The 27,283-nt window shown below is 44.8% G+C and overlaps 1 protein-coding gene across 1 annotated transcript in view; it reads left to right on the plus strand.

The window, feature by feature from the left end:
• Positions 1-25,742, plus strand: part of LOC142312027 (uncharacterized) — a 71,371-nt gene extending 45,629 nt beyond the window's left edge. Inside the window, 1 exon segment of the mRNA XM_075350900.1 lies at positions 23,434-25,742. Within this exon segment, the coding sequence (XP_075207015.1) occupies positions 23,434-25,325 (1,892 nt within the window). The 3' untranslated portion in view covers positions 25,326-25,742.
• Positions 25,743-27,283: the final 1,541 nt, after the last annotated feature.

Here is a 27,283-nt window from a genome sequence, read left to right on the forward strand (position 1 = left end):
AGTTAAGAGGAAAATGCCAGTTAATTAATTCTGCACGTCTTCTCTATAGCGTGTGACTTGCCAGAAATGCTCCTGCATTCAAGAACCAGAGTAACATTTCTGGAGTAACTTACACCAACAGAGTAGAGGAACTTTTGAACTATTCTCCGGAGGGGCGACACCACGCCCTGTCCATGCTCTGCCCACTTTGGTGGATCTGGCCGGGACTGCCGTAAAAACGCCAAGTTGCAAAATTTTGGGACTCAGTGTTTTACTCCAGAAAACAGAAAACTGCCATAAACCCTTTGAATCAATTGTGTATTTGAGGGAAACGTACAGGTATGGAATAGCTCAGGGGAAGGTTATTCTGTATCTTATGTGTCTCCTGGATCTGCTGGAGGCTTCTGAATTTTAATAAAAAGCCTTTTCAGACTCGTCCTGCTGTAGACAATAAGTTTGATAAGGCTGGATGTAGATGGCCATGTAAAAAATTGTGACACTTACAGTTAGGTCCAGAAATATTTGGACAGTAACACAATTTTCGCGAGTTGGGCTCTGCATGCCACCACATTGGATTTGAAATGAAACCTCTACAACCGAATTCAAGTGCAGATTGTAACGTTTAATTTGAAGGTTTGAACAAAAATATCTGATAGAAATTGTAGGAATTGTACACATTTCTTTACAAACACTCCACATTTTAGGAGGTCAAAAGTAATTGGACAAATAAACCAAACCCAAACAAAATATTTTTATTTTCAATATTTTGTTGCGAATCCTTTGGAGGCAATCACTGCCTTAAGTCTGGAACCCATGGACATCACCAAACGCTGGGTTTCCTCCTTCTTAATGCTTTGCCAGGCCTTTACAGCCGCAGCCTTCAGGTCTTGCTTGTTTGTGGGTCTTTCCGTCTTAAGTCTGGATTTGAGCAAGTGAAATGCATGCTCAATTGGGTTAAGATCTGGTGATTGACTTGGCCATTGCAGAATGTTCCACTTTTTTGCACTCATGAACTCCTGGGTAGCTTTGGCTGTATGCATGGGGTCATTGTCCATCTGTACTATGAAGCGCCGTCCGATCAACTTTGCAGCATTTGGCTGAATCTGGGCTGAAAGTATATCCCGGTACACTTCAGAATTCATCCGGCTACTCTTGTCTGCTGTTATGTCATCAATAAACACAAGTGACCCAGTGCCATTGAAAGCCATGCATGCCCATGCCATCACGTTGCCTCCACCATGTTTTACAGAGGATGTGGTGTGCCTTGGATCATGTGTCGTTCCCTTTCTTCTCCAAACTTTTTTCTTCCCATCATTCTGGTACAGGTTGATCTTTGTCTCATCTGTCCATAGAATACTTTTCCAGAACTGAGCTGGCTTCATGAGGTGTTTTTCAGCAAATTTAACTCTGGCCTGTCTATTTTTGGAATTGATGAATGGTTTGCATCTAGATGTGAACCCTTTGTATTTACTTTCATGGAGTCTTCTCTTTACTGTTGACTTAGAGACAGATACACCTACTTCACTGAGAGTGTTCTGGACTTCAGTTGATGTTGTGAACGGGTTCTTCTTCACCAAAGAAAGTATGCGGCGATCATCCACCACTGTTGTCATCCGTGGACGCCCAGGCCTTTTTGAGTTCCCAAGCTCACCAGTCAATTCCTTTTTTCTCAGAATGTACCCAACTGTTGATTTTGCTACTCCAAGCATGTCTGCTATCTCTCTGATGGATTTTTTCTTTTTTTTCAGCCTCAGGATGTTCTGCTTCACCTCAATTGAGAGTTCCTTAGACCGCATGTTGTCTGGTCACAGCAACAGCTTCCAAATGCAAAACCACACACCTGTAATCAACCCCAGACCTTTTAACTACTTCATTGATTACAGGTTAACGAGGGAGACGCCTTCAGAGTTAATTGCAGCCCTTAGAGTCCCTTGTCCAATTACTTTTGGTCCCTTGAAAAAGAGGAGGCTATGCATTACAGAGCTATGATTCCTAAACCCTTTCTCCGATTTGGATGTGAAAACTCTCATATTGCAGCTGGGAGTGTGCACTTTCAGCCCATATTATATATATAATTGTATTTCTGAACATGTTTTTGTAAACAGCTAAAATAACAAAACTTGTGTCACTGTCCAAATATTTCTGGACCTAACTGTATATTGTGGACCTGTTTTGCTCCGTGTGCTGCTCTAGATTTGCTGTTGATGGCTGCAGGAGCCGCCACCTATTGTATGATATCTCTATAGAGACAAAATTTCCACAGTACAGTACAAACAAAATATACCATTAAAGAGTAGCACATAGTTCAGCACATACCAAGAGGAGTGCACATAGAAATCATGGGACCCCATAGTAGAAGTCTTAAATAGGTGCCACCACAAAAAAAAAAAATCCTATCGCCACGACAGCACCCACCGAGAGAGGGATCAGCCCCATCAGGACAAGAAACCTATAAAAAAAAAAAGGGCGATTCCTCTCCTTCATCAGTTGGTTTCCTGTCCTGATGGATTGGAACCTGTTGCATACCTGGGCTTCATTTGCGTCCGTGCAGTGTCCGAGGGAATGGCGGAGTTCTGGGCCTAGAAGCACGGTCTGTGGAGATCCCTTGTGGGCTCCATCCTCCAGTGTCCTGCACGGTTTGCTCTGATCCGGGTATGGCCGCCAAGGAAACCGTGCCTGCGGGAGGGTGAGCGCTGCTTCCCTTATGTACGCCCTGGCGTGCACGGTGTGCCTCGGGGTCGGGGCCCTCTCCCTACTGCGCCTCACCATGTGTGTGACACTTCCGGGTCACGTGTGCACGTGCGGGGAGGGTGTCGGGATATGCCTGACCACGCATGCGCAGTGACCGGCCACCGCAGCAAGGCCCCGGAAGTACACACGAGCACTTCCGGGGCGACAGATCCGGAGGAGGCGAAGCTGGAGGGGGCTGTGGTGGTCCTCCACCCTTAAAAAGTAGGGTCGACTCCGTGAGAGTGGTGCTTGCTCCGGCCCTCTCCAGCGATGGACAACCCGCAGTCACCCCGATCCAGGGAGCCTTCTCAGAAACCACCCCAGGATCCATCCAAGGATCGAACATCCAGGAAAAGCAGCAGTGCAGATAGTCGCTGCAAGAGTGACCCTCTCGTTCAGAAAAGGAAGGAGGATCATACCAGATCTAAACCCTTTAAAGCCCGCCAGACGACCACCTCGTCTCCGCCTCCAGATCCGATATCAGTGTTTTTCTGGCTATGGGTGAGTGATGTTCGTGAATGTACTCCAATAGCTAATGTCCCCCTTCTTGTCTATAACTGTGTTTAGGTCCATTAGAAATGTCCAACTAAACAGAAAAAATAAGGATTGCCCTTTGTGCGCCCAAGCATTGCCGCGCTCATACCAAAAACAACTGTGAATCCTGTATTCAAAAGACTATATGGGAAGAAGCCCCTGCTTCCTATATACCAGCAACGGACCTTAGGGACCTAATCCGCACTGAGGTTCAATCTTCCTTAAAAACCTTGAAGTCGTCAAAAAAACGTAGGAAAGAAGTTGCGCGTCCTGATTCCTCCTCACCCCTTAGTTCTGAAGTCGGTTCGGACGTCTCTTCTTCTGACAGCTCTTCCTCCGCATCAGTTTAGGCAGGGAAATCATCCTTTCCTCTGGAGGAGATGGATGGTCTCACCAGGGCCGTTTGCTCCTCCATGGGGATTCAAGATGCCAAACCTACAAAGTCGGCTGAAGATGCGATGTTCGCAGGCCTGTCCCAGAAAAAATGTAAATCCTTTCCGGTTAATGAAACCATTAAGGCTTTTATCAGAAAGGAATAGCAGAGACCGGATAATCAAGGGTTCCTTCCTTCCTCCTCCAAGAGGAGATATCCCTTTGAAGACTGTGAACTCTCTCAGTGGTGTAAAGTGCCTAAGGTAGATGTAGCAGTGGCAAAGTCTTCAAAAAAAATCCAGATGCCTACCTGAAAAGAACTTTGGAAGCTTCGGCAGCAGCTCTAAAACCTGCTATATCGGCAACCTGTACTGCCAGGTCACTCTGTGTGGGTCGACCAGTTATAAAAACAAATCAAATCTGGTTCTTCCAGAGACAAACTGCTTAATTCCCTCCTACTACTTAAGGATGCAGCTGCCTACCTGACTGACACCTCTGCGGACTCTGTGCGTTTGGCGGCCAGATCAGAAGACCTATGTAATGCTGCTCGACGGGCACTGTGGCTGAAGTCATGGAAGGGGAACACATCTTCAAAAGCAAAATTGTGCAGACTCCCTTGTCACGGTGAGTTTCTCTTTGGGCCTGAGTTAGATGATATTCTAACTAAAGCTGGGGATACTAAGAAAAGTTTCCCTAACAACTACATTCCTACCTTTTAGAAAACCCTACAAAAAATGCCACTTCCAGTCCAACAGGTCAGAATCCCGGGAAAAATATGACCATCGCGCCTCAGGTTCCAAGGGCTCCATGTTTGGTGGTACATTGTTCAGGGGACGCCCACATAAGCAGTGACATTGATCCACCTGTGGGAGGTAGACTCCGTTTTTACAGTACCATCTGGAGTTCTATTACCTCCAGTTCCTTCATCATGCAAATCATCTCTGAAGGTCTTCAGCTAGAATTTACTTCTCTGCCTCCGCAATTCTTTATTCTAACTCCTACTAGGAAAGACTTCGATCAACACAACCTTTAGTGACTGAAGTTCTCACTGTAGTGGAGAAATGGGTCCTAGTAGCGGTTCCTGCCCACCAAGGGGGCCAAGGGTTCTACTCTCCTCTCTTTCTGGTTACTAAACCAGATGGCTCTTACAGAGCAATAATTAATCTGAAAAAGCTAAATCTTTTTCTCAAATATCGACCATTCAAAATGGAGTCAATCCAGTCAGCTATAAAACTTCTCTTTTCCAAGTGTTACATGACAGTCTTAGATTTAAAGGATGCATACTGTCACTTCCCTATCCACTCACATCATTAAAAATATTTAAGGGTAGCAGTTCTGATTAATGACTCCAGTGAACATTTTCAGTTTGTAGCTATGCCCTTCGGAGTTTCTCTGGCCCCTCGTCTTTTTACAAAGATCATGGCAGAGGTCACGGCACATTTACGAGAACGTCAGACCTTGATAATTCGGTACTTGGATGATCTCCTAATTGTAGGAAGAACAGCAGATGAATGAGTAGCTCTCCTTAATCATAATATGTCTACCCTTCAGCGGCTGGGATGGATTTTGAATTTACAAAAATCTCGACTAACCCCGACCACTCTTCAGTCTTTTCCAGGGATTCTGGACTCTGAATTCTTGGACTCTCGTCAACAGCGATGTTTTCTCCCAGATGCAAAAATCGCAAGAAAAAATACGACATGTGCAGGGTCACTCGTCAGTATCCTTAAGAAACGCCATGTCCTTGTTATGATCCCTAACCTCCTGTATTCCAGTGGTTCTGTGTGAACAACTGCACACCAGGACTCTTGTCAGCAGCAGAAACCCTCTGGGGCTCCCTCGACTCCAATATGACTCTTACCAGAACAGCTCAGGATTCCCTCACCTGGTGGTTGGTGGAGGCCAACCTAAATTCGGGCACACTGTGGCATGTTCATCCTACCAACATAGTGACAACAGATGCCAGCTCTTGGGGGGGGGTGGGGAGCTCATTTGGGGGACACTATAGCTCAGGGTCTCTGGTCCAGCCAGGAACTAGACACTTCCTCAAACCTCAAGGATCTTCGACCGGTCGAACAGGCACTAGTGACCTTCCTTCCTCTCCTTCAGCAGACCCATGTCCAAGTCCATTCTGACAATCAGACAGTGGTTTCGTATATAAATCACCAGGGGGGGGCAAGGTCTTGTTCCCTCATGACAGCGACTGCGGTATTGAATCTCGCCAAGCAACACCTTCTTTCTGTCAGTCATTCATATCCGAGGAGTAGATTTCCTCAGCCGCCATACTCTACATCAAGGGGAATGGAAATTGAACCCAGAGGTGTTTCTTCAGATTGTTCATTGGTGGGGCCGGCCGGTAATCGATTTGTTCGCCACCAGGGAGGACAAACAAGTGGAACAGTTCGGCTCTCTGAACAAGGCAGACAACCCAACAGCTCTGGATACCCTTCAAATTCCCTTGACTTGCAACCTGGCTTATGCCTTTACCCCGATGATCCTACTTCAACAGTTCTGAGGAAAATCAGGGACAAACAGGCGAGAGTCATCTTGATAGCGCCCTTTTAGCCCAGACGCCCCTGGTTCTCCCTTCTCACGGGCATGTCAATTACAGACCCCTGGGTTCTCCTGTCCAGACCGGATCTGCTGTCCCAGGGGCATTTCAATCATCCACATGTCAAGGGCTTGAAATTGACGGTGTGGAAATTGAAAGGGAGTTGTTAGCCACACATGGGTTTTTGCAACAGTTAATTAATACCTTTCTTCACAGTAGAAAGCCAGTAACAACTAAGCAGTATGGTAAAGTCTGGAATAAATTTCTGGAATTTTCCCCTTCCTCCTCCCCAGGGGTGGTTCCCATATCATCTATTCTGGAGTTTCTCCAGAATGGTCTGTGGATATGGGTCTTTCACTAAACACACTCAAGGTCCATATATCAGCATTAGGGATGCTATATAATTCTAATATAGCTGGTAATCGCTGGATTATGCGTTTTGTTAAGTCATATGAACACAGTCAACCAGTTCATATTCCCAACCTTCCCCCTTGGGATCTCAATTTAATCTTAGATGACCTGACTGACTCTCTTTTCGAACCCTTGCAGTCAGCTTCGGATAAGCTGGTTTATTAAAAACCTGCCTGCTGGTAGCCTTAACCTCTGCCCGTCGATTTAGCGATATCCAGGCCCTATCTATTGATCCTCCATATATGCAGGTCTTCCCGGAAAAGATTGTTCTGAAGACAGGCCCTGCTTACTTGCCTTAAGTAGCCTCCCATTTTCACAGGAGTAAGGAAATTATTTTGCTTTCCTTTTTTCCCAATCCAGTCACACCTGAAGAATGTAGGTACCATGCTTTAAATGTGCGAGACATCTTGCTCCAATACATTGCTAGGACAGCCTCCTGGAGACATCATAGGTCTTTGTTTGTATCCTTCTAAGGAGCTAGAAAGGGACGCCAGGTGTCAAAAAGCACATAAGCTAGATGGGTGGGTGAATTTCTCTGGCATACTCAGCTAAAGATGAGCCATTGCCACATAGCATAAGAGCTCATTCCACTCGAGCAATGGCATCATACTGGACAGAGAAGGCGGATGTCTCCATCGCTCACATATGTAAGGCTGCTACTTGGTCTTCACCTTCCACCTTCTATAATCACTACAGATTGGATCTCTCCTCTGCTACAGACCTTACGTTCGGGAGATCGGTTCTGCAGGCGGTGGTACCTACCTAGGTGGTATTGTGAAGCCCCACAGGTGTTGTGTCGGTGCATTACCTTCAGGGACTCCACGCAGCTGGATCTGGTCACAGGTAGGAGATCTTCTTCTTGTCGTGACGCCACTCTCAGTATTGCGGCCAGTAGGGACCGCCACTGCAGGTTGAGGGTCGCCTGGGGCTGATGGTATGTGCAGTTAGTTGGAATAGCCTCCTGAGAGTGAGGCAAGCCCCAGGGCCCGATGTAGGTGCGTAGTACCACAAGGCGCAGAATAACTCCACACAGGCAGAATGTCTTTCAGGGTTTTTACTCACTTCAGGTGGCAGGGTGAGTAACCCGGGCGTAGCTGGGATGAACCAGGCGGGAACCAGGTGTCCTTCAGGCTGACTTGTGAGGGTGACTACTAACTCGCCTTCCTTAGCCCTTGGTGGTTTGGGGTGACCCCGACTTTGAGTCCCTATGGGGGTCACCCAGGGAAGTTGCTGAAGCCTCACTCCCCTTCGTTTGCCGTGTGCTTGTTGCCTGGGCCAGATCACTCCAGCTTCTTGCCTCCTGTGAGCTATGGGCCCTAACTGTGGCTACGTGGCTGCGGCTTTTTGTGGTGTTGTGGCGTGGGCTTTGAGAGCCCCACACCGGCAGGTTTAGCAAAAGAAAGCTGAATCTATCTCCGCTTCGGGATCTGCCGCCCGTTTGGGCCTGGTGCTCTCTAGCAGTCTCCTTACTTCCCACTCCGTTGCTCTCTCTCTAGCTGAAGATGGATTTCGGGTAGCACTCCTAGTTGACCGTTCTCCCCCGTCAGTAGCCACTGCGCGGGCGCTGTTAGACAGCAACAGCCCCACAGGTCTGCTCCTCACTGAGCCCTATGGAGTTCTGCTCTAACTGACTCACTGCCCCTCCTCTCCTGTTCTTGCCTACGCCACCTAGCAACCAGATTCTCTTACCACACCCCTTGAGAGGAGATGGAGGCTTTTGGCCCCCTCCACTATTCCAGTGAAGGTCAAGGCTTTTCCCCCTCCTGGGATCCCCAGGGGTCCTCTCATGGGTACATGTGTGAGAGCTGATTACTATGCGCCTGTGTTCCACACCCCGGTCAGCCTTCTGGATTACCTGTTTTGTACTGTCCCCAGCATGGGTGCAGTACTCAGTGGTGCCTGACCAGGTCAGGGGCGCCACAGTATTGTCTCTGAAAATCTCTCAGTGGGTGCTGTTGTGACGATAGGAAAAGACTAAATTACTGACTGGTAATGGGATTTTCCGGAGTCCACAACAGCACCCGCACACCCTTACCCTTATTGACTCTTTCTCTCCTTTTGGTTGATGTGGTATTTCTTTCTGGTGTTCTTACTTTCTTCTGTGTCCTACTAATACCGTATTTTTCGGACTATAAGACGCATTGGACCAAAAGATGCACCCTTGTTTTAGAGGAGGAAAATAGGAAAATAAAATTTTAAGCAAAAAATTTGGTCATGACACACTGTTATGGAGCGAGGATATCCTGCTGACCTGTTATGGGGGTAATGTCCCCATATTCTCTAACTAAGGTACCCCATCCTGTTAATGATCCTCCTGCCTTGTATGTGATCCCCATCCTTGTATATATGTCCCTCATACTGGTATGTGCCCCCATCCTGCTATATACCCCCATCCTGATATATGGCCTCATCCTGTGGCACACACAAAAAAAAATAAACGTTTATACTCACCTTTCCTCACTCCAGCAGCATCGCTCGTCTTCCTGTCTGTGTCAACAGCTGTATCATAGCCCTGATCCACCTCAGTAGGTAAGTCCCCAAGGATATCCAGGGACTTGCCACTTAAACTGGGTTCAGATACTTGGTCCACTGATCCTTGGCCAGATGGTGCTGCAGGCAGTTCGTTGAAAGGTTTTCAAAGGTGAGTCCAAGTCTCCATCCTTCTCCAGTATGGGGAAATACTCAATACAAATCTTTGGAGGCTCAGTCTCTCGGTTTTCCAGGGTGGACAATAGGGGCTGGAGCTGAGCTAGCTGCAGCTGGTGGTTACGTTCTGCCTGTCGATCTCACTCTGCAACCTCGCCACACGGCCATGAGGATCTGGTAGGTGTGTTGGTCTCCAGCTGTAAAACGGGCCACAGCAGCTTGAAGAAGAGTATCTGGGGAAATGGGCAAGGGGGGAGCTGCCCACTGCAGAGCTCAGGGGCAAGTGGCACGCTGCAGAGTCAGGTGGTGAGTGGCCCGCTGCAGAGCCAGATGGTGCACTGTCAACTGCAGAGCGGATATCTGGCTCCTTAAGGATCCTTGGCTGGGCTCCTCCTCGCCATGTTCAAAATTGCCAGGTGGTGCTCTGTCCACTGCAGAGCATGTAGAACTAAGCCGAACTCACAGACTTTGGATTCGGGTATTGAGATAAAAGAATAGCCCAAGATTAAGTGTGTTTATATATATATATATATATATATATATATATATATATATATCTATATATATATATATATATATATATATCCGGTCATCCAGGGAAGAAAAGCGGCTACTCACTCTCTAAGTGGCAATAACTTTATTCTGCAATTGCAGGCGTTACAGGAGCAGTGAGGGGAGGAAAGGAATGCAGGGACGGGGGGCGGACGACAGCCTGTTTTGCGCTGGTAGCGCTTTGACGAGTCCTAGATGATACTGACAGCTGATCCTCTTTGAGTCATCCCAGCTGACGTATGTGCAATTAAAAAGCAGGACAAAGCTGCTGGTATAAACGAACAACAGAGCCGCAATAACGCAGCGGTAACGGATCTAACAGATATACACAAGTCATGATCTGAAGGAGATTCCATTCATGGGTATGATTAGCACATTTTTTCATGCGACATTATAATCATATTTCAAGCACTCATATATATACATGAGACATAAATGGGAATCATATGGAACTATCATAGCTTCTGTAATGACCTAAAGTCAGCAGAAAGCAAGAGAGGGAATATGACAGGAATAGCCAGAGGACAGAGAACAAGGTTTTTCAGATACAAAAACGATTGTTAAATGTTTGAGAGATTTTTTTTAAAAAAAATCATTTTTGTAGAAAGTAATTCTTTCTCAATGTTGTGTATTAGGGCGATTTTTTTTTTTTTTTTTTTTTTTTTTTATATGCTCTGCTGAAAATGTTTCATATATTTATTTTTTCAAAAACACACAAAAACCTATTTGTTATGTGATAATAAAGGGGGCTGGGAGAGAAAGTTGAGTTTTTTGTATCTGAAAAACCTTGTTCACCCACGTATGTGTGCAGTAAGCTACCCTATCCATGCACTCACAGATACAAAACCCAATCATATGTATTGGGCAGAGAAATATGTGAGTACCGGTATATACACAAAGGCCAATTATGGCCATATGTGTATAACACATGAGTAAGTACCAATGAATGCTAAAACAGATGGATAAGGAAATTTGCACATGTAAGATATATTGGTGGTGCTATCATTATTTAGGCCTCTTTACCTGTATTTGGGCCAGGACAGCTTGCCATTTTTGATGGAACCAAGTTATAAATTTTAGAAGCAAAATCTAAGCCCTTTTCACACATCAGTCTTTTGCTGTCAGTCACAATCCGTCGAATTTTTAAAAAAACGGATCCAGTGACTGATGCCGCTGGATCCGTTTTTTTTTTCTCATAGACTTGTATTAGCAACAGACTGAGACAGATGGCCTCACGTTTCATCCTTCTTTCGACAGATCCGTCGAAAAAACTGTACTGAGACAACGGACATAGTAACTTTTTTGGCTACATCGAAAAAACGGACAGCGACAGATCTGTCGCCGTCCGTCGTTTGGTAGAATGAAAGCCTATGGGCGCAGGATGCTTCATCCGTCAAATAACGGAATCCAGCGACAGCTTACACTTTTTTATAAACTGAGATTGCTCAGGATCACAACAGATCCATCGAAAAATGGAAGAAAGGGATGGAAAAAACGTATGCGACTGATCCGTTTTTTTTACGGATCCGTCGCATCAATTTTTCCAACTGATTGTGACTGAAGGCAAAAAACTGATGTGTGAAAGGGGCCTAAAAGAAAACGTCAGGATACCAGTCCATCAGTAGAATATCAAGAGAACGTGCATCATTCAGTAAAACTTATCTAAATCACATCTATATATATATAATTGCCTTATTCTGTCTGTCTGTCTGTCTGTCTGTCTTGCTCCAAAATTGTGCTGTTACAGTCACAACCAGGGGGGCCCCGCCCCACCCCCCCGCACGGATTGGCCGCTCGGCTTGGCCTGGCCCCGCCCCCTGCACGGATTGGCCTCTCGCCCCGGCCCCCTGCACGGATTGGGCACTCGGCCAGGCCCCGCCCCCTCATGCATTGGATGCTCGCCCTGGCCCCGCCCCCATTCCCCGAACCCACACGGAGATGCCCGACTCCCAGGTGACTGCTGCAGCCCCGGAAGCCCACACCGGCAGGACTAAGTGAAGAAAAGTCACTATCTTACCCCGCCTGCTGGCACACGTGTGCCGGAGCCGGCGTAGGCTGGTAACTATAGTACACATCGGGTAACTATAGAAACCGCTTTCCTTAGTTACCCGATGTAACTAGCTTACCCCGGGTCCCGCACACGTCGGCACTGTCGCTTTTAATAGTTACCTTTTCTCCACTTTGTCGGCGCGCTCCCGTGCACTGTATACACTACAGTGTCCGCGCGACAAGCTCCGATCACATGTTGTCATGTGACCAGGAAGTTGCGGCGCAGCCACTGTCATGTACACAGTGTACGGCTGCTTTCAGACGTCTGTGTCACACATAGCACACATGCATGTATATATACACACACAGCAGACACACATGGATACACCGAGCGCATACACACATACCGCACATGCATGTACACACACACACACTCTCTGCTGTACACTCACCCAGCGATGCGGTCCCCGGCACTGAAGTCCCCAGCGCTGTTCCTGCTTCCAGCTCCTCAGGGCACTGAATATTCAGTGAGTATAATAAGCGGCGATAAGGAGCGGGAGGCAGCAGAGCCAGAGACAGCATCGCTGGAGAGAGGTAAATATAGAAAATATTTTTATTAAAAGCAAAACCTATGGAAAAAAAAATGCTGTGCGCACTATGCGGATTGTGACAGCTGCATGTTTTGCTGCGGGATTCCCGCAGCGAAAACAATTGCATGTCACTTCTTTTCCACAGGCAGCTGCGGGATTTCACTCCATTGACTGCAATGTAATCGTGAAATCCCGCAGGGAATAACGCAGGCAGCAAATTCTGTGCGGTTCATTGCGTTTTCCTGCGTTATTCCCTGCGGTATTTCGCGGTTTACCTGCAGTAATGTTCATCTCTGCCCTGCGGTTTGCAGGGAAGTGATGTCATTATGACAGGAAGAGGAAGTGGAGCAGAGAGTAATCACACACAGATCACACACAGAGACATATAGAATACACACACATCACATCACACACAGACACAGAATACACACACATCACACTCACACACAGACACAGACATATAGAATACACACAGAAATCAAACGGACATATAGAAAAAAAAACACGTGGGCTCCGCTGTATTTTTACCGTCCAGCCGTGGTAAACACACAGTGGCGGACCGGTATTCTCAGGCTGGGGAGAGCGAGGGTCAGCATTAATGTACCCCCCCCTCCACAGCCGAGAATATCAGCCCGCAGCTGCTCCGGGACTGCGCATCCATTATGCGGCGGTCCCGGAGTGTCCCCGGCTCTTCCAGACGCCGTGATGCGGTGGCAGTCCAGGTAATAAGGAGTTAAATGACAGCGCATCGCCGCCATTTAAGTCCCGGCTTTTAATCATGGCAGCGCCTATGAGACAGCTTTTATGATTAAAACCCGTAATTAAAGTGAATAAACACAAACACCGAAAAATCCTTTATTTTAAATAAAACAAAAAGCTCCTCTTTCACCCGTTTATTAAGCCCCCCAAAACACACAGCTCTGACGTAATCCATGTCCTCCGATGCCTGCATCCAGCTGCGACTGGCAACAGCGCTGAATGAATGCAGCCTCGCAGGGAGCCTGTAGAGGTAATTACAGGTCATTTCCCACGGCCGGTAATATAAACACACTACCGCCCAGGAGAAATGCAGCGTGTCAATCTGTCCTCTATCATCTATCTATCTATCTATCTATCTAACTATCTATCCCTCTATCTCAGAAGGAATTTTTTTTTTCTCAATGTGCTTTATTGCATTGAATGCATTAACCCCTTAGTGACGGAGCTAATTTTCACCTTAATGACCAGACCAAATTTTGCAATTCTGACCAGTGTCACTTCATGAGGTTATAACTCTGGAACGCTTCAACGGATCCCGGTGATACTGAGATTGTTTTTTCGTGACATATTGGACTTCATTTTAGTACCAAATTTTGGACAACATTTTTTTGCGTTTATTTGTGAAAAAAAATGAATTTTGGCAAAATTTTTGAAAATTTTGAAATTTTCAACTTTTGAATTTTTTTACCGTTAAACCAGAGAGTTCTGTGACACAAAATAGTTAATAAATAACATTTCCCACTTGTCTACTTTACATTAGCACAATTTTGGAAAAAAAAATATTTTTGTTAGGAAGTTAGAAGGGTTCAAAGTTCATCAGCAATTTCTCATTTTTACATCAAAATTTACAAAACCATTTTTTTAGGGACCACATCACATTTGAAGTGATTTTGAGAGGCCTAGATAACAGAAAATACCCAAAAGTGACACCATTCTAAAAACTGCACCCCTCAAAGTAATCAAAACCACATTCAAGAAGTTTATTAACCCTATAGGTGCTTCACAGGAACTAAAGTAATGTGGAATGAAAAAAGCAAAAAATAAAATTTTACCTAAAAATATTGCTTTACCCCAAATGTAATCAATTTTAGAAGAAATAACACAACAAAATGGACCCCAAAACTTGTTACCCACTTTCTTATGACCGCGGTGATACCCCACATGTGGTCAGAAACCTCTGTTTGGACAAATGGGAGGGCTGGGAACACAAGGAGCAATATTTGAAGTTTGGAAAGCAAATTTGGCTGAAATAGATTGTGGGCACCATGTTGCATTTACATGTCCGCTAAAGTACCTAAACAGCAGAAACCCCTCACAAGTGACGCCATTCTGGAAACTAGACCCCTCAAGGCTTCTATCTAGGGGTATAGTGAGCATTTTGGACCCACAGGTACTTCACAGATTTTGATAACGTTACGTTGTCATATTGAAAATTTTCATTTTTTTCTCAAAAATGTTGCTTTAGCATTAATTTTCTCACTTTTTCAAGAGATAATTCCAAAAATTGGACCCCAATGTTTGGTACCCACTTTCTTATGAGCGCGGTGGTACCCCACATGTGGTAAGAAACCTCTGTTTGGATAAATGGGAGGGCTCGGAAGACAGGGAGCAATATTTTGAATTTTGGAAAGCAAATTTGGCTGAAAAAGATTGCGGGCACCATGTTGCATTTGTAGGGCCCCTAAGGTACCTAAACAGCAGAAACCCCCCACAACTGACCCAATTTTGGAAACTAGACCCCTCAAGGAATTTATATAGATGTTTGGTGGGTACCCTGAACCCCCAGGTGCTTCACAGAATTTTATAACGTTGAGCCATGAAAATAAAAAAATTTAATTTTAACACAAAATTGTTACTTCAACCATGTAGCTTTTTTTTTCACAAGGATAAAAGGAAAAAAATCACCATAAAATGTATTGTGCAATTTCTCCTGAGTTCGCCGATACATCATATGTGGTGGCAATCACCTGTCTGGGTGCACGGCAGGGTTCGGAATGAAAGGAGCCCCATTTGACTGCAAAATTGGCAGGAATCATTAGTGAACGCCATGTTGTGTTTGGAGACCCCCTGAGGTGCCTAAACAGTGGAGCTCCCCCACAACTGACCCCATTTTGGAAGCTAGACCCCTCAAGGAATTTATCTAGGTGTATAGTGTGCATTTTGAACCCACAGGTACTTCACAGAATTTTATAACAATAGGTTGTCATATTGAAAATTTTCTTCTTTTTCACAAAAGTGATGCTTTAGCACCAAATTTTCCACTTTTACAAGATGTAACACCAAACAGTGGACCCCTCATTTTTTTACCCACTTTCTTATGAGTCCAGCGATACCCAACATGTAGTCAAAAACGTCTGGTTGGGCAAACGGCAGGACTTGGAAGGGAAGGTGCACTTTTCAAATTTTTGATTATTTGATTTGCAGAGCCTATGTGTTATCAGAACAACTGAAAACCCACATAAATGGATTTTTTTGTACATTTTATCTTGGAGTGAAGGGCAAAATGTGGAGGAAAATACCGCCAACTATATGGCAGACTTGTGCTTGTTCCAGAGATGAAGGAACACCAGGAGGGCTAGAAGGACACGTTAATTTTTCAGAGACTGGTCGTACAACGTCTGTTTAGCACCATCAATCCCTATATGAGGGACAATTGTGCCAGCCGACGTGGTACACCATAACAGGCTCCTACCTGCCAAGGTCGGAACCGCTATATGCACAAAACAACCAGTCCCCTACAGGGTTATAAAAGTATTGTCCAGTGCAGGAGGTTCGGCAAGAACCATGCAGTAAATCCCTTGGTGTAAAATTACAGAACAGCTTCAGATCCTCCAATAAAATGATCATGCCCGTATCACCAAGACATAGTTGTAATAGCAGTCAGACTAAGATGATTGGTGCTAAAACTTTGAGTGATCAAATCTTGGAATTATTTGTCAGATGATCAGATGTTTCAAGAACATTTGCGGGGTCCACATTCTGGAGTACGCAGACGTGGGCATATAACGAGAATTTGTCTGCATAATACTTCGGTATGTGAGTGATCAAGTCCTGGAATTATTTGTGAAATTGGGTAAAATGTGTTTTACTGATGAAAATAGTAAATTTTATTTGACAAGTAACACAGGGGCTCACTACACAGAAAATATAAATGTGAAAGAAAAACCCTACCACACAATTTGGGAATAGTGTATGACGTCTAATAATTGTGAGATGTGTGGTAGATTTCGAAGCAAGGGGTAACACAAAGTCCTGGCTGGGAAGGGCACATGGGACAGTAATATCTAGATTCGCTCCTACTGCTCTGTTTGCTGCAGACCCGGCACCTTTTTTTAGGACGGTTTTGGGTGGAAGTAGGAGGCATGAGACGCATAAAATGCCGTTCTGTTAGTCTCCGGGCATTCTCTGACTCGAAGGCTGCCTCTGGTGCCGCTGAGTCAAACATGAGGGACTCAATAATTTTTTCCTGGTATTGCAGAAATGTGAGGGCCCCTTGTGATTTTTTTTATACAGTACAAAACTGTTGTAGGTAGCAATCTGTATCAGGTAGATTGCTACCTTTTTGTACCAGGCCCTCGTTTTCCGCTTTACCAGGTATGGTTGGAGCACCTGGTCAGACAGGTCCACGCCACCCATAAACCTGTTGTATTGTGTCACACAGAAGGGTTTTTGTTTGTCCCTGGTGGCTCCCCTCTCTGACCGACACAGTGGTGTCCTCATGCAGGGTGGTGAGCATGTAGACGTCCTTGCGGTCATTCCACTTTACGGCAAGCAGTTTGTCACTTGCCAGTGCGAACGACGCCCCCTTCTCTAGACGTCTGGACACTAACTGTGCCGGCAAACCAACACGGTTTTTCCTCATTGTCCCACAGGCCCCTGTATTTGCAGCATGGAGGGATTGGTATAGGGGGATACTGGTGCAGTAGTTGTCGGTGTACACGGGGTAACCTTTACCAAGAAATGGCGTCATTAGCTCCCAGACAATTTTTCCTGGGATGCTAATTGTCTGGGGACAGTTGGGTGGGCTTATTTGACGGTCCCTACCCTCATAAATGATAAAGTTACACGTTTACCCACTGGTGCTTTCGCACACTTTATATAATTTTATGCTATACTTGGCTCTTTTGGAGGGAATAAACTGACGGAATGAGAGACGGCCCTTGTAACTCATAAGGGACTCGTCAACCGAAACATTCTCCTCTAGGCTGTAGGAAGTTAGGAAGGACTCTTTCAGGAGGGATATTAGGGGTTTCAATTTATTAAGGCGGTCATAATTGGGGTCAGTTCTTGGGGGGACTTGGGAATTATCACAAAAATGGAGGAATCTCAATAGCATCTCGTATCGGGTTCTGGGCATTACGGCTGCAAATACAGGGGTGGCGTGGACAGATTTAGTTGCCCAATAGGAGCGTAAACTGGGTTTTTTCACTATTCCCATGTTGAGGGTAATGCCTAAAAATGTTTTGATTTCCGGGACGCTTGTGGGGATCCAGGAACGGGAATGGACAGATGTTGGCTTTTGGGCAATATATTGATGGGCGCACAAGTTGGTGTGGTGGGTGATGAGCTCAAGCACATGCTGGGTAACAAAAATTTGGAAAAAATCCAGTGGGGCAAAATTGGTGACATTTATTTTGATGCCAGGGTCTCCTATGAAAGGGGGAATTTGTGGGGTAAAGGACGGGTTGGGATACCAGGGAGCATGGGGGACTGCAGAACTAGGTCCTGACGCTTCAGCAGTGGCGACTGGCGGGGTGTGGGACCCCGTGGAGGAAGCCGAATCGTCACCGCTATCCGAAAACGCCTCTCTTTCTGAGGCTGATTCGGTCTCCGACCCAGAACTGCCGGAGGCAAGCAGTGAGTACGCTTGCTCTGCCGTAAACATCCTGCGGGCCATGTTTTTTTGGGGGGGATTTTTTTATGTATCCCTGCCTAACAAAAAATAAACCTGAACCTAAATCTAACACTAGTATATATTTTTTTTTTTTTTTTATAACCCTAACCCTAAAAAAGATTTATAATGATTATAAAAAAAAATATTGATTAGGGGAACGGCGCAGCAAGGGATGACGGAATGACGGAGGGGGAAATGATCACAGGGAGGTGATCAGAAAATTGGGAATTGATTATCAGGAATTTTGTAGATTTATAACTTCTTGTCTCTAATATAGCAGGACGTAGTCTCTCTCTCTTCTCTCCCAGATCAACTACAAGGGAGAGAGGAGAAAGGCAGACCTAAGTGCTGCCATATTTATCAAATATTGGCATTTTGACTACTGTGATAGGATCTATCACAGTATTCAAATCCCAACAGCCAATCAAATTTTTTTTTTTTTTTGCTGGGTGCAGGAGGCAGATTATGACAAGCACACTGCGCATGCGCCCGCCATTTTCCCGGAGAAGGGAGGAAGGGGGGCCGCGGGGGACCGGGGGGGTTCAACGATTCTTTATTGAGGTACTGTGCGGGGGCGGTGGGGGAACGGGGGATCCCAGATCGGGTGGGAGATACCGGGAATAGCGGATAGGACCCCGGTGGACCGGAGGGAGGGCTCTGGAGAACCAGAGGGTGCTCCGGGGGACCAGAGATCTCCGGTGTATCGGAGGAGGGGTCAGGGGGAGGACATTTCCCTCCGATCTGAAATGTTTCATCATTTCAGATCAGAGGGAAATGAATGCACCGGCGGCGGCAGCAGCAGTTTTCAGCGCGTGTCGGCGCCATCTTGCATGCCCCGGAGGGGGGCTCTGGAGAACCGGAGGGTGCTCCGGAGGACCAGAGATCTCCGGTGTACCGGAGGAGGGGTCAGGGGGAGGACATTTCCCTCCGATCTGAAATGTTTGATCACTTCAGATTGGAGGGAAATTAATGCAGAGTCGGCGGCGGCGGCGCCATTTTGGATGTCCGGTGGGGGTGGGGGTGGTGGGGGTTGATTTCTACGGTACCGGGGGCTTTGGGGGCACTAGGGGCTTATATTTCTTTCTCATCTGACATGTTTGATCATGTCAGATGAGAAAGAAATCAGTATTATTTGCCATTTTTTTTTTTTTCATGTGTTCGTCGGTATACGGTGTATACCGGCGATCACATTATCGGGGTCCAAAAAAACCACCCCGATTCATAATCTTGGGGGTCTCAGCTACCTCCGGTAGCTGAAACCCCCGAGATTTTCCGTCACTGGGGGGCGCTACAAGCTTTTTCCAGCCTGACGTCTGAAGACGTCGGAACAGAATAAGTACCCTGTTTTTCCAACGTCTTGAGACGTTAGGCCGTCGCTATGGGGTTAAAACACATGTACCAATCCGTACGCGGCAATACCGCGAACAATACCGCGGTAAAGCCGCCGCAAACCGCATGTGGTTTTTGGGTGCGGTTTGCTGCGGTTTTTTTACTGCAGGTGCGGTAATCTTTCAGACCCTGCAGAATTTTCTTAAGAAAATTCCATTTTCCAGTGCGCACAGGGCCTAATACTTACCTTTTCTCCACTTTGTCGGCGCTCTTCCGTGCACTGTGTACACTACAGTTGCCGTGCGACAAGCTCCGATCACATGTTGTCATGTGACCAGGAAGTTGCAGCGCAGCCACTGTCCTGTACATAGTGTACGGCTGCCTTCAGACGTCCGTGTCACACATAGCACACATGCATGTATATACACACACAGCAGACACACAGCAGACACACATGGATACACCGAGCGCATACACTGATACCGCACATGCATGTACACACACACACACACACACACACTCTGCTGTACACTCACCCAGCGATGCGTTCCCCGGCTCTGAAGTCCCCAGCGCTGTTCCTGCTTCCAGCTCCTCAGGGCACTGAATATTCAGTGAGTATAATGAGCGGCGATAAGGAGCGGGAGGCAGCAGAGCCGGAGAGAGCATCTCTGGAGAGAGGTAAATATAGAAAATATTTTCATTAAAAAGACCCATATTTTCTCTGGTATGTTTTACACTGATGTCGCACGGATCACATCAGTGTGCGATCCATGTGACATCCGTGCTGCCGGAGATGCCTGCGTGTGTGCGTGTGGGGTCATGAAAAGTCACATGGTCCGTGTGCAAACACGGACGTGTGAGGCACATCAGAGAAAAACATGGGTACGTGTGACATCCGTGTTACAAAACCCATGTCACACGTACCTAAAACACGGATGTCTGAAACCAGCCTACGGCAGCGCGCCGGATCCGACAAAGTGGAGAAAAGCTGGATGTGTGAAACCACTAGCTTACCCCGGCTCCCGGCACACGTGTGCTGGAGCCGGCGTAGGCTGGCAACCATGGTACACATCGGGTAACTATAGAATCCGCTTTGCTTAGTTACCCAATGTGTAGCATGGTTACTAGCTTACCCCGGCTCTCGGCACACGTGTGCCAGAGCCGGCGTAGGCTGGTAACCATGGTACACATTGGGTAACTATGGAAACCGCTTTGCATAGTTACCCGATGTGTACCATGGTTACTAACTTACCCCGGCTCCCTGCCCATTCAGATCGTTGGTCTCCTACTGTCAAACACGCCGATGCGTGCTGCACAGCAGGAGACCAACAAGCAAAAAATAAACCAGCACTGTCGCTTTGCATAGTTACCCAATGTGTACAATAGTTATCAACTTACAGACGTACGCTGGTAACAAATGGTACACAATCCTGTAACTATGGAAAGCGCTTTCGTTAGTTACCCAATGTGTACCATGGTTACCACCTTACCCCCGACTCCTGGCACACGTGTGCTTGAGCCGGCGTATGCTGGTAACCATGGTACACATCGGGTAACTAAGCAAAGCGCTTTGCATACTTACCCAATTGTGTAACATGGTTACCAGTGTACGCCGGCTCCCTGCCCATTCAGATCGATGGTCTCCCACTGTCAAACACGCCGATGCGTGCTGCACAGCGGGAGACTAACGAGCAAGAAATGAACCATCATTATTCAAGACTTGATGATTATATTATTATTCAATCTGCTAACCTACATACACATTCTAGACTACCCGATACGTTAGAATCGGGCCACCTTCTAGTTTATTCTATAAATGAATAGTTAATGGAAAACAAAGTTTAAGGTGTAGGAATGGTCAAGTCAAATCCCTGACCTTGACACTCAGTAATGTGACATTGGTTAGGCTTTCATTATTTTTAAATCAGAAAAATTAAGTTTTTTAACTCATTGATTTGATTTGTTTCTCTTTATCTACTTTTAGCCTGAAAGTCTTTATGTAGTTTTAGGTCATATTTTGCAGAAAATAGAACATTTTGAAAGGTTCACAAACTTTCAAAAACCACTAAGGCTAAGTAATGTACAAAACAACCAGGGACTGGAAATCAATACAGGCAGAGGACAATGCTGCAAAACGTTTGAGAAGTGCACCCACATATGTATTTAAGGGTTGCTTGCATGACATATAAAAAGAATATGAAGGACTTGTTCTCTTTTTCTTATATCCACTGGTTAATTAACACTAGAAGTCCCAGATAGGGGTCGTTTAACTTTCTACCTTTGGTACCCAGGGAGCTCGAAATTTCTGGGACTTCTAGTGTTAACGGGAACCTGTCACCAGTTTTGGGGCCTATAAGCTGTGGCCACCACCAGTGGGCTCTTATATACAGCATTCTAATATGCTGTATATAAGAACCCAGGCCGCTGTGTAGAACGTAAAAAACACTTTATAATACTTACCTAATCGGACGCTGCGGTGGAATTGGGTCAAATTGACGTCTCCATTCTCCGGTGCCGGCGCCTTCTCTTTCGGCCATCTTTGTCATCCTTCTTCTGAAGCCTGGGTGCATGACGCGTCCTACATCATCCACATTCACCGGCATTGAGGTCCTGGGCAGGCGCACTTTGATTTGCCCTGAGCAGGGCAGATCAAAGTATTGTAGTACGCCTGCGTATAATGCTGTATATAAGAGCCCACTAGTGGTAGCTACAGCTTACAGGCTCCAAAACTGGTGACAGGTTCCCTTTAAATTAAACAATAATACAGAACCTTACACTTTCTCCAAAGTGATGGCTTATGTGTACATGATCAATATGCTCCTCCAATGTGCTGTGGTACATACTCGTACCTGCCAGAAAGTATATGTAAATAGCTGTAACCACATAATAAAACTAATTACAGGATCCTTTCTGAGTGTTCTCAGGTACTTTGAAACATTTTGTGAAGGGCAGAGTTAAATATAAACCTTCAGAGAATGAGGCTACAGTAGAGAAGTGGCAAGTTCTCTGCGCAGGTACAAGATTTTGGCCGGCGATATGGATGAAGCGGGTGAGGTTATTCCACACCTATATTTTCGACTCTGCCCACAATAGGGCAGAGTGGGAAGTGTGCCTGCTTGAGCAGGGAATATGTCTGCGCAGGTACGAGATTTTGCACACCTACGTGGATAGCGCAAGAGGCATCATCCACGTTAATCAGCACAAGAGCATCATGAAAGGAGGGACAGGAGGTGCAGATTAGGACCGCCCATTGGACCAGACTATTTACATTCATGGCGGGAGATTTTATAAAGGTATTTGTGGTGTCTACAGGGGTGGTCAGGGGGTAACATGCACCTTTTATAGAACGCTGCTTAAGGTGGGAGTTTTAGTTTAGAAGGCCAAAACCTGATAATACGTTCCCTTTATTAACTGAATTGTATAAAGGCCCCGTTACACGCAACAACGTATCTTAACGATATATCGCCGGGGTCACGGATTCCGTGACGCACATCCGGCGTCGTTAGCGACGTCGTTGTGTGTAACAGCTCTGAGCAAGTGTTAATGATCAAAAATACTCACCTTATCGTTGATCGTTGACACGTCGTTCATTTTCATAAAATCGTTGCTGTTGCAGGACGCTGGTTGTTTGTCGTTCCTGCGGCAGCACACATCGCTACGTGTGACACCGCAGGAACGAGGAACATCACCGTACCTGTGGCCGCCCACAATGAGGAAGGAACAAGGTGGGCGGGATGTTACGCCCACTCATCTCCGCCCCTCTGCTTCTATTGGGCGGCCGCTTAGTGATGCCGCTGTGACGCCGAACAAACCGCCACATTAGAAAGGAGGCGTTTCGCCGGCCAGAGCGACGTCGCTAGGCAGGTAAGTCCCGTGTGACGGCTCCTAACGATGTTTTGCGCCACAGGCAGAGATTTGCCCGTGACGCATAACCAACGGAGGCGGGTGCTTTCACCAGCGACATCGCTAGCGATGTCGCTGCGTGTTAAGCCCCCTTTACAGTTGGTAAGGAAATGTTATAAAATATATAATAATAAATTAATTATATTCCAATGGAGTGTTTTGAAAAATAATAAAATTAATTTTATTCTTGGCAGATGACTGTACCCGGAGCTCAGAAGGACATCTGATATTCTCAGATTTTGCAACAGATACATGTGAAGAACATGTCATTACACCTAATACATCGGAATCCAAGGTCCTTTCTTCTGCTTCCTCAAAGACCAATATGCAAAACGAAATTCACAAAAAGGCTGTTGAACAAAAAATAGCTTCCATAATGGAGAATCCATTTTCATGTTTAGAATGTGGTAAATGTTTTATTAAGAAATCAAAACTTATTATACACCAGAGAATTCATACAGGAGAAAAACCTTTTTCTTGTTCAGAGTGTGGGAAATGTTGTGCTACAAAAGCTGATATTGTTAATCATCAGAGAATTCACACAGGGGAAAAACCATTTTCATGTTTAGAATGTGGGAAATTTTTTTCTACTAAATCACATGTTCTTCGACATCAGAGAATTCACATAGGGGAAAAGCCATTCTCTTGTACAGAATGTGGGAAATGTTTTTCTAGGAAATCTCATCTTGTTTCTCATCAAAAAAGTCACACAGGCGAAAAGTCATTTTTGTGCTCTGAATGTGGAAAATGTTTTTCTAGGAAATCTGAACTTGTTTCACATCAGAAAATTCACACAGGGGAAAAGCCATTTTCATGTTCAGAATGTGGAAAATTGTTTTCTACTAAATCACATGTTCTTCGACATCTGAGAGTTCACACAGGGGAAAAGCCGTTTTCTTGTTCAGAATGTGGTAAATGTTTTTCTAGGAAATCTGAACTTGTTTCACATCAGACAGTTCACACAGGGGAGAAGCTATTTTCATGTTCAGAATGTGGAAAATGTTGTAGTACAAAAGCTGATTTTGTTAATCATCAGAGAATTCACACAGGGGAAAAGCCATTTTCTTGTTTAGAATGTGGTAAATGTTTTTCTAGAAAATCACATGTTGCTGAACATCAGAGAATTCACACAGGGGAAAAGCCATTTTCTTGTTCAGAATGTGGGAAATGTTTTTCTAGGAATTATGAACTTGTTTCACATCAGAGTATTCACACAGGAGCGAAGCCATTTTTGTGTTTAGAATGTGGAAAATCTTATTCTTCAAAATCAAATCTTTTTAAACATCATAAAATTCACACCAGAGAGAAGCTATTTTCTTGTTCAGAATGTGGGAAATGTTTTTCTAGGAATCGTGAACTTGTTTCACATCAGAGAATTCACACAGGGGAAAAACCATTTTCATGTTCAGAATGTGGGAAATGTTTTTCTCATAAATCACATGTTGTTCGACATCAGAAAATTCACACAGGGGAAAAGCCATTTTATTGTTCAGAATGTGGGAAATGTTTTTCTAGGAATGATGAACTTGTTTCACATCAGAAAATTCACACAGGGGAGAAGCCATTTTCATGTATAGAATGTTGGAAATGTTTTAGTACAAAAGCTGATTTTGTTAATCATCAGAGAATTCACACAGGGGAGAAGCCATTTTCTTGTTTAGAATGTGGGAAATGTTTTTCTACTCAATCACATGTTGCCCGACATCAGAGAATTCATACAGGGGTGAAGCGATTTTCTTGTTCAGAATGTGGGAAATGTTGTTCTACAAAAGCTGAAATTGTTAGACATCAGCGAATTCACACAGGGTAAAAGCCATTTTCTTGTTCAGAATGTGGGAAATGTTTTTCTTGGAAAGCTGAACTTGTTTCACATCAAAAAATTCACAAAGGAGAGAAGTCATTTTCTGGTTCCAAATGTGGGAAATGTTGCTCTACAAAAGCTGAAATTGTTAATCATCACTTAATTCACATAGGGGAGAAGCCATTTTCATGTTCAAATTGTGGGAAATGTTTCACACACAAATCACATCTTGCTAGGCATCATATGAGTCATATAAGGAAAGAAAAAAGTGTTTTCATGCCCTGAATGTGGAAAATCTTTTAAATAAGAATCATTTTAACGTTACATCAGAGAATTGACATAGGGCAGATGCCATATTCATGTTCAGAGTATGGTAAATGTGTTTTTGTGAAACACCATATTGTTAACATCAGAGAACTCTACAGGGAAGAAGCCATTTTCATGTTTCAAGTATGAAAAATGTGATACAGAGAAATATTATTTATTATTATAGCGCCATTTATTCCATGGCGCTTTACAGTGAAAGAGGGTATACATACAACAATCAACAACAAAATATAGTCTTGATACCCATCTGGTAACTCACACGGGGCAAAAATCATTTTCATATTCAGTATGTGTGAAATGACTTAGAGAAATCAGATCTTGTACATCAAAGAAAGCACACTTAAGTAGCCATTTTCTTTTAATGCTCGGTGCTAAACCCTGTGTTAGCTGCTTGCAGTGTTTGAATGGCTCGCACTGTGATAAACAATAGCATGATCAGATGTAGTTTGCACCCCCCCCCCAAAAAATGGAAAAATCCTCCCCACGCTCCCTTGCAAGTGTTCTGATTATAACTGGCTGCATGTGGGTGGAGACCCAAAGTGCCACTCAATGATTTTAAATGAAATTCAGGTCAAGTCTTGGTCCAGAATCAAACTGTAAGGTTTGGTTGGACCCACAGAACCCGAACTTCCATGGGTCCGCTCATCTCTAGCAATGACCATTTGCTATTGAAAATTAATTTGTATCCCAATACTACACTGATATATGAATAATGTATATAATATATTTGACATTTGGTATAACTGAAGCTTAAAAAGATTGTCGGTAACCCTTACTTCCACCCTATTTGATATCGATCATGCACGGACACTTCTATACATGATCAGGACGGTCGGTAAAGTAACCATCCCATGTCCAGCTTGTCTCATCTAATTAATAGGGTGACCTGATAATTTGATGAGACCAGGGGCGAGAATAGAAATTATAGGGTCCCGAAGCTAAAGTCTAAGTTGAAAACTCTTTCAAACCACTCACCCCTAAATAAAACTTCCTTAGCATGATTATGAAGTGTATAATTTACATTTTTTGAGGATCGAGAAGAGATGCATGTTTGTGGCATGTACTCAACAGTAATGATGCCCTTTAGAGTCCCATGCATTATGAAACACCTTCCATGGAGTTAATACAGTAATGACTTCATGATGCCTCACACACACCATATCGGCAGTACGCATTTTTTTTGCAACATTTTTTTTTAAACATATTCTTTATTGAAAATTTTCTCAATACACAAATATAAAAGTACATATCCTCAAAAACATATATATTAGAGATAATATATAAGGCACATCTACATAACATTGGGAAGGCCTCTCAAATTTTCCCCTCCCCACCCTTTTCACAATCTCCCCAATCTAAAAATAACCCAGTAATCTTTAACACCCTCCTCCCCTTAACAGTTCCCCAACATAAAATTCCTACCTCGCTTAAACTCATATTGGTGCAGCACTATCAGGTTTTTTAACCTATGTATCATCGTTAATGCCTAAAACAAACCTCCCGTCATCCTTAGATTTCTAATTTTCCCAAGGTCCCCATCAGATCTTCAGTTAGGTACTACTCCGTATGAACAAAAGAGGAGACCACCCCATTCAATCTCCTACTCCAAGCATATTCTCACTATGAAAGCTCTCCATTTCCCGAAAACTTTTTTTGTCATTTTGTCTTTATCCCTCACCACTCCTAATTTTTCTAAGTAAAGCAAATCTTTTAACCTCTTTACTACCTTCTCTTGTGACGGTAGGTCTCCAACTAACCACTTCTGTAAAATTAATTTCTTAGTCATCTAAGCAATGGAATAAACTGGGTAATTTCATCTTGAGTGTCCTCGAAACCTCACCCTCTTCTCGCTTTTCACAGTGAAATAACCACAGGATCAGGTCCAACTTCAGCTTCCAAATGTCCCAGGCCAGCTT

The sequence above is a fragment of the Anomaloglossus baeobatrachus genome, chromosome 5 (genome assembly GCF_048569485.1).
Source record: "Anomaloglossus baeobatrachus isolate aAnoBae1 chromosome 5, aAnoBae1.hap1, whole genome shotgun sequence".
Taxonomy (NCBI): Eukaryota; Metazoa; Chordata; class Amphibia; order Anura; family Aromobatidae; genus Anomaloglossus; species Anomaloglossus baeobatrachus.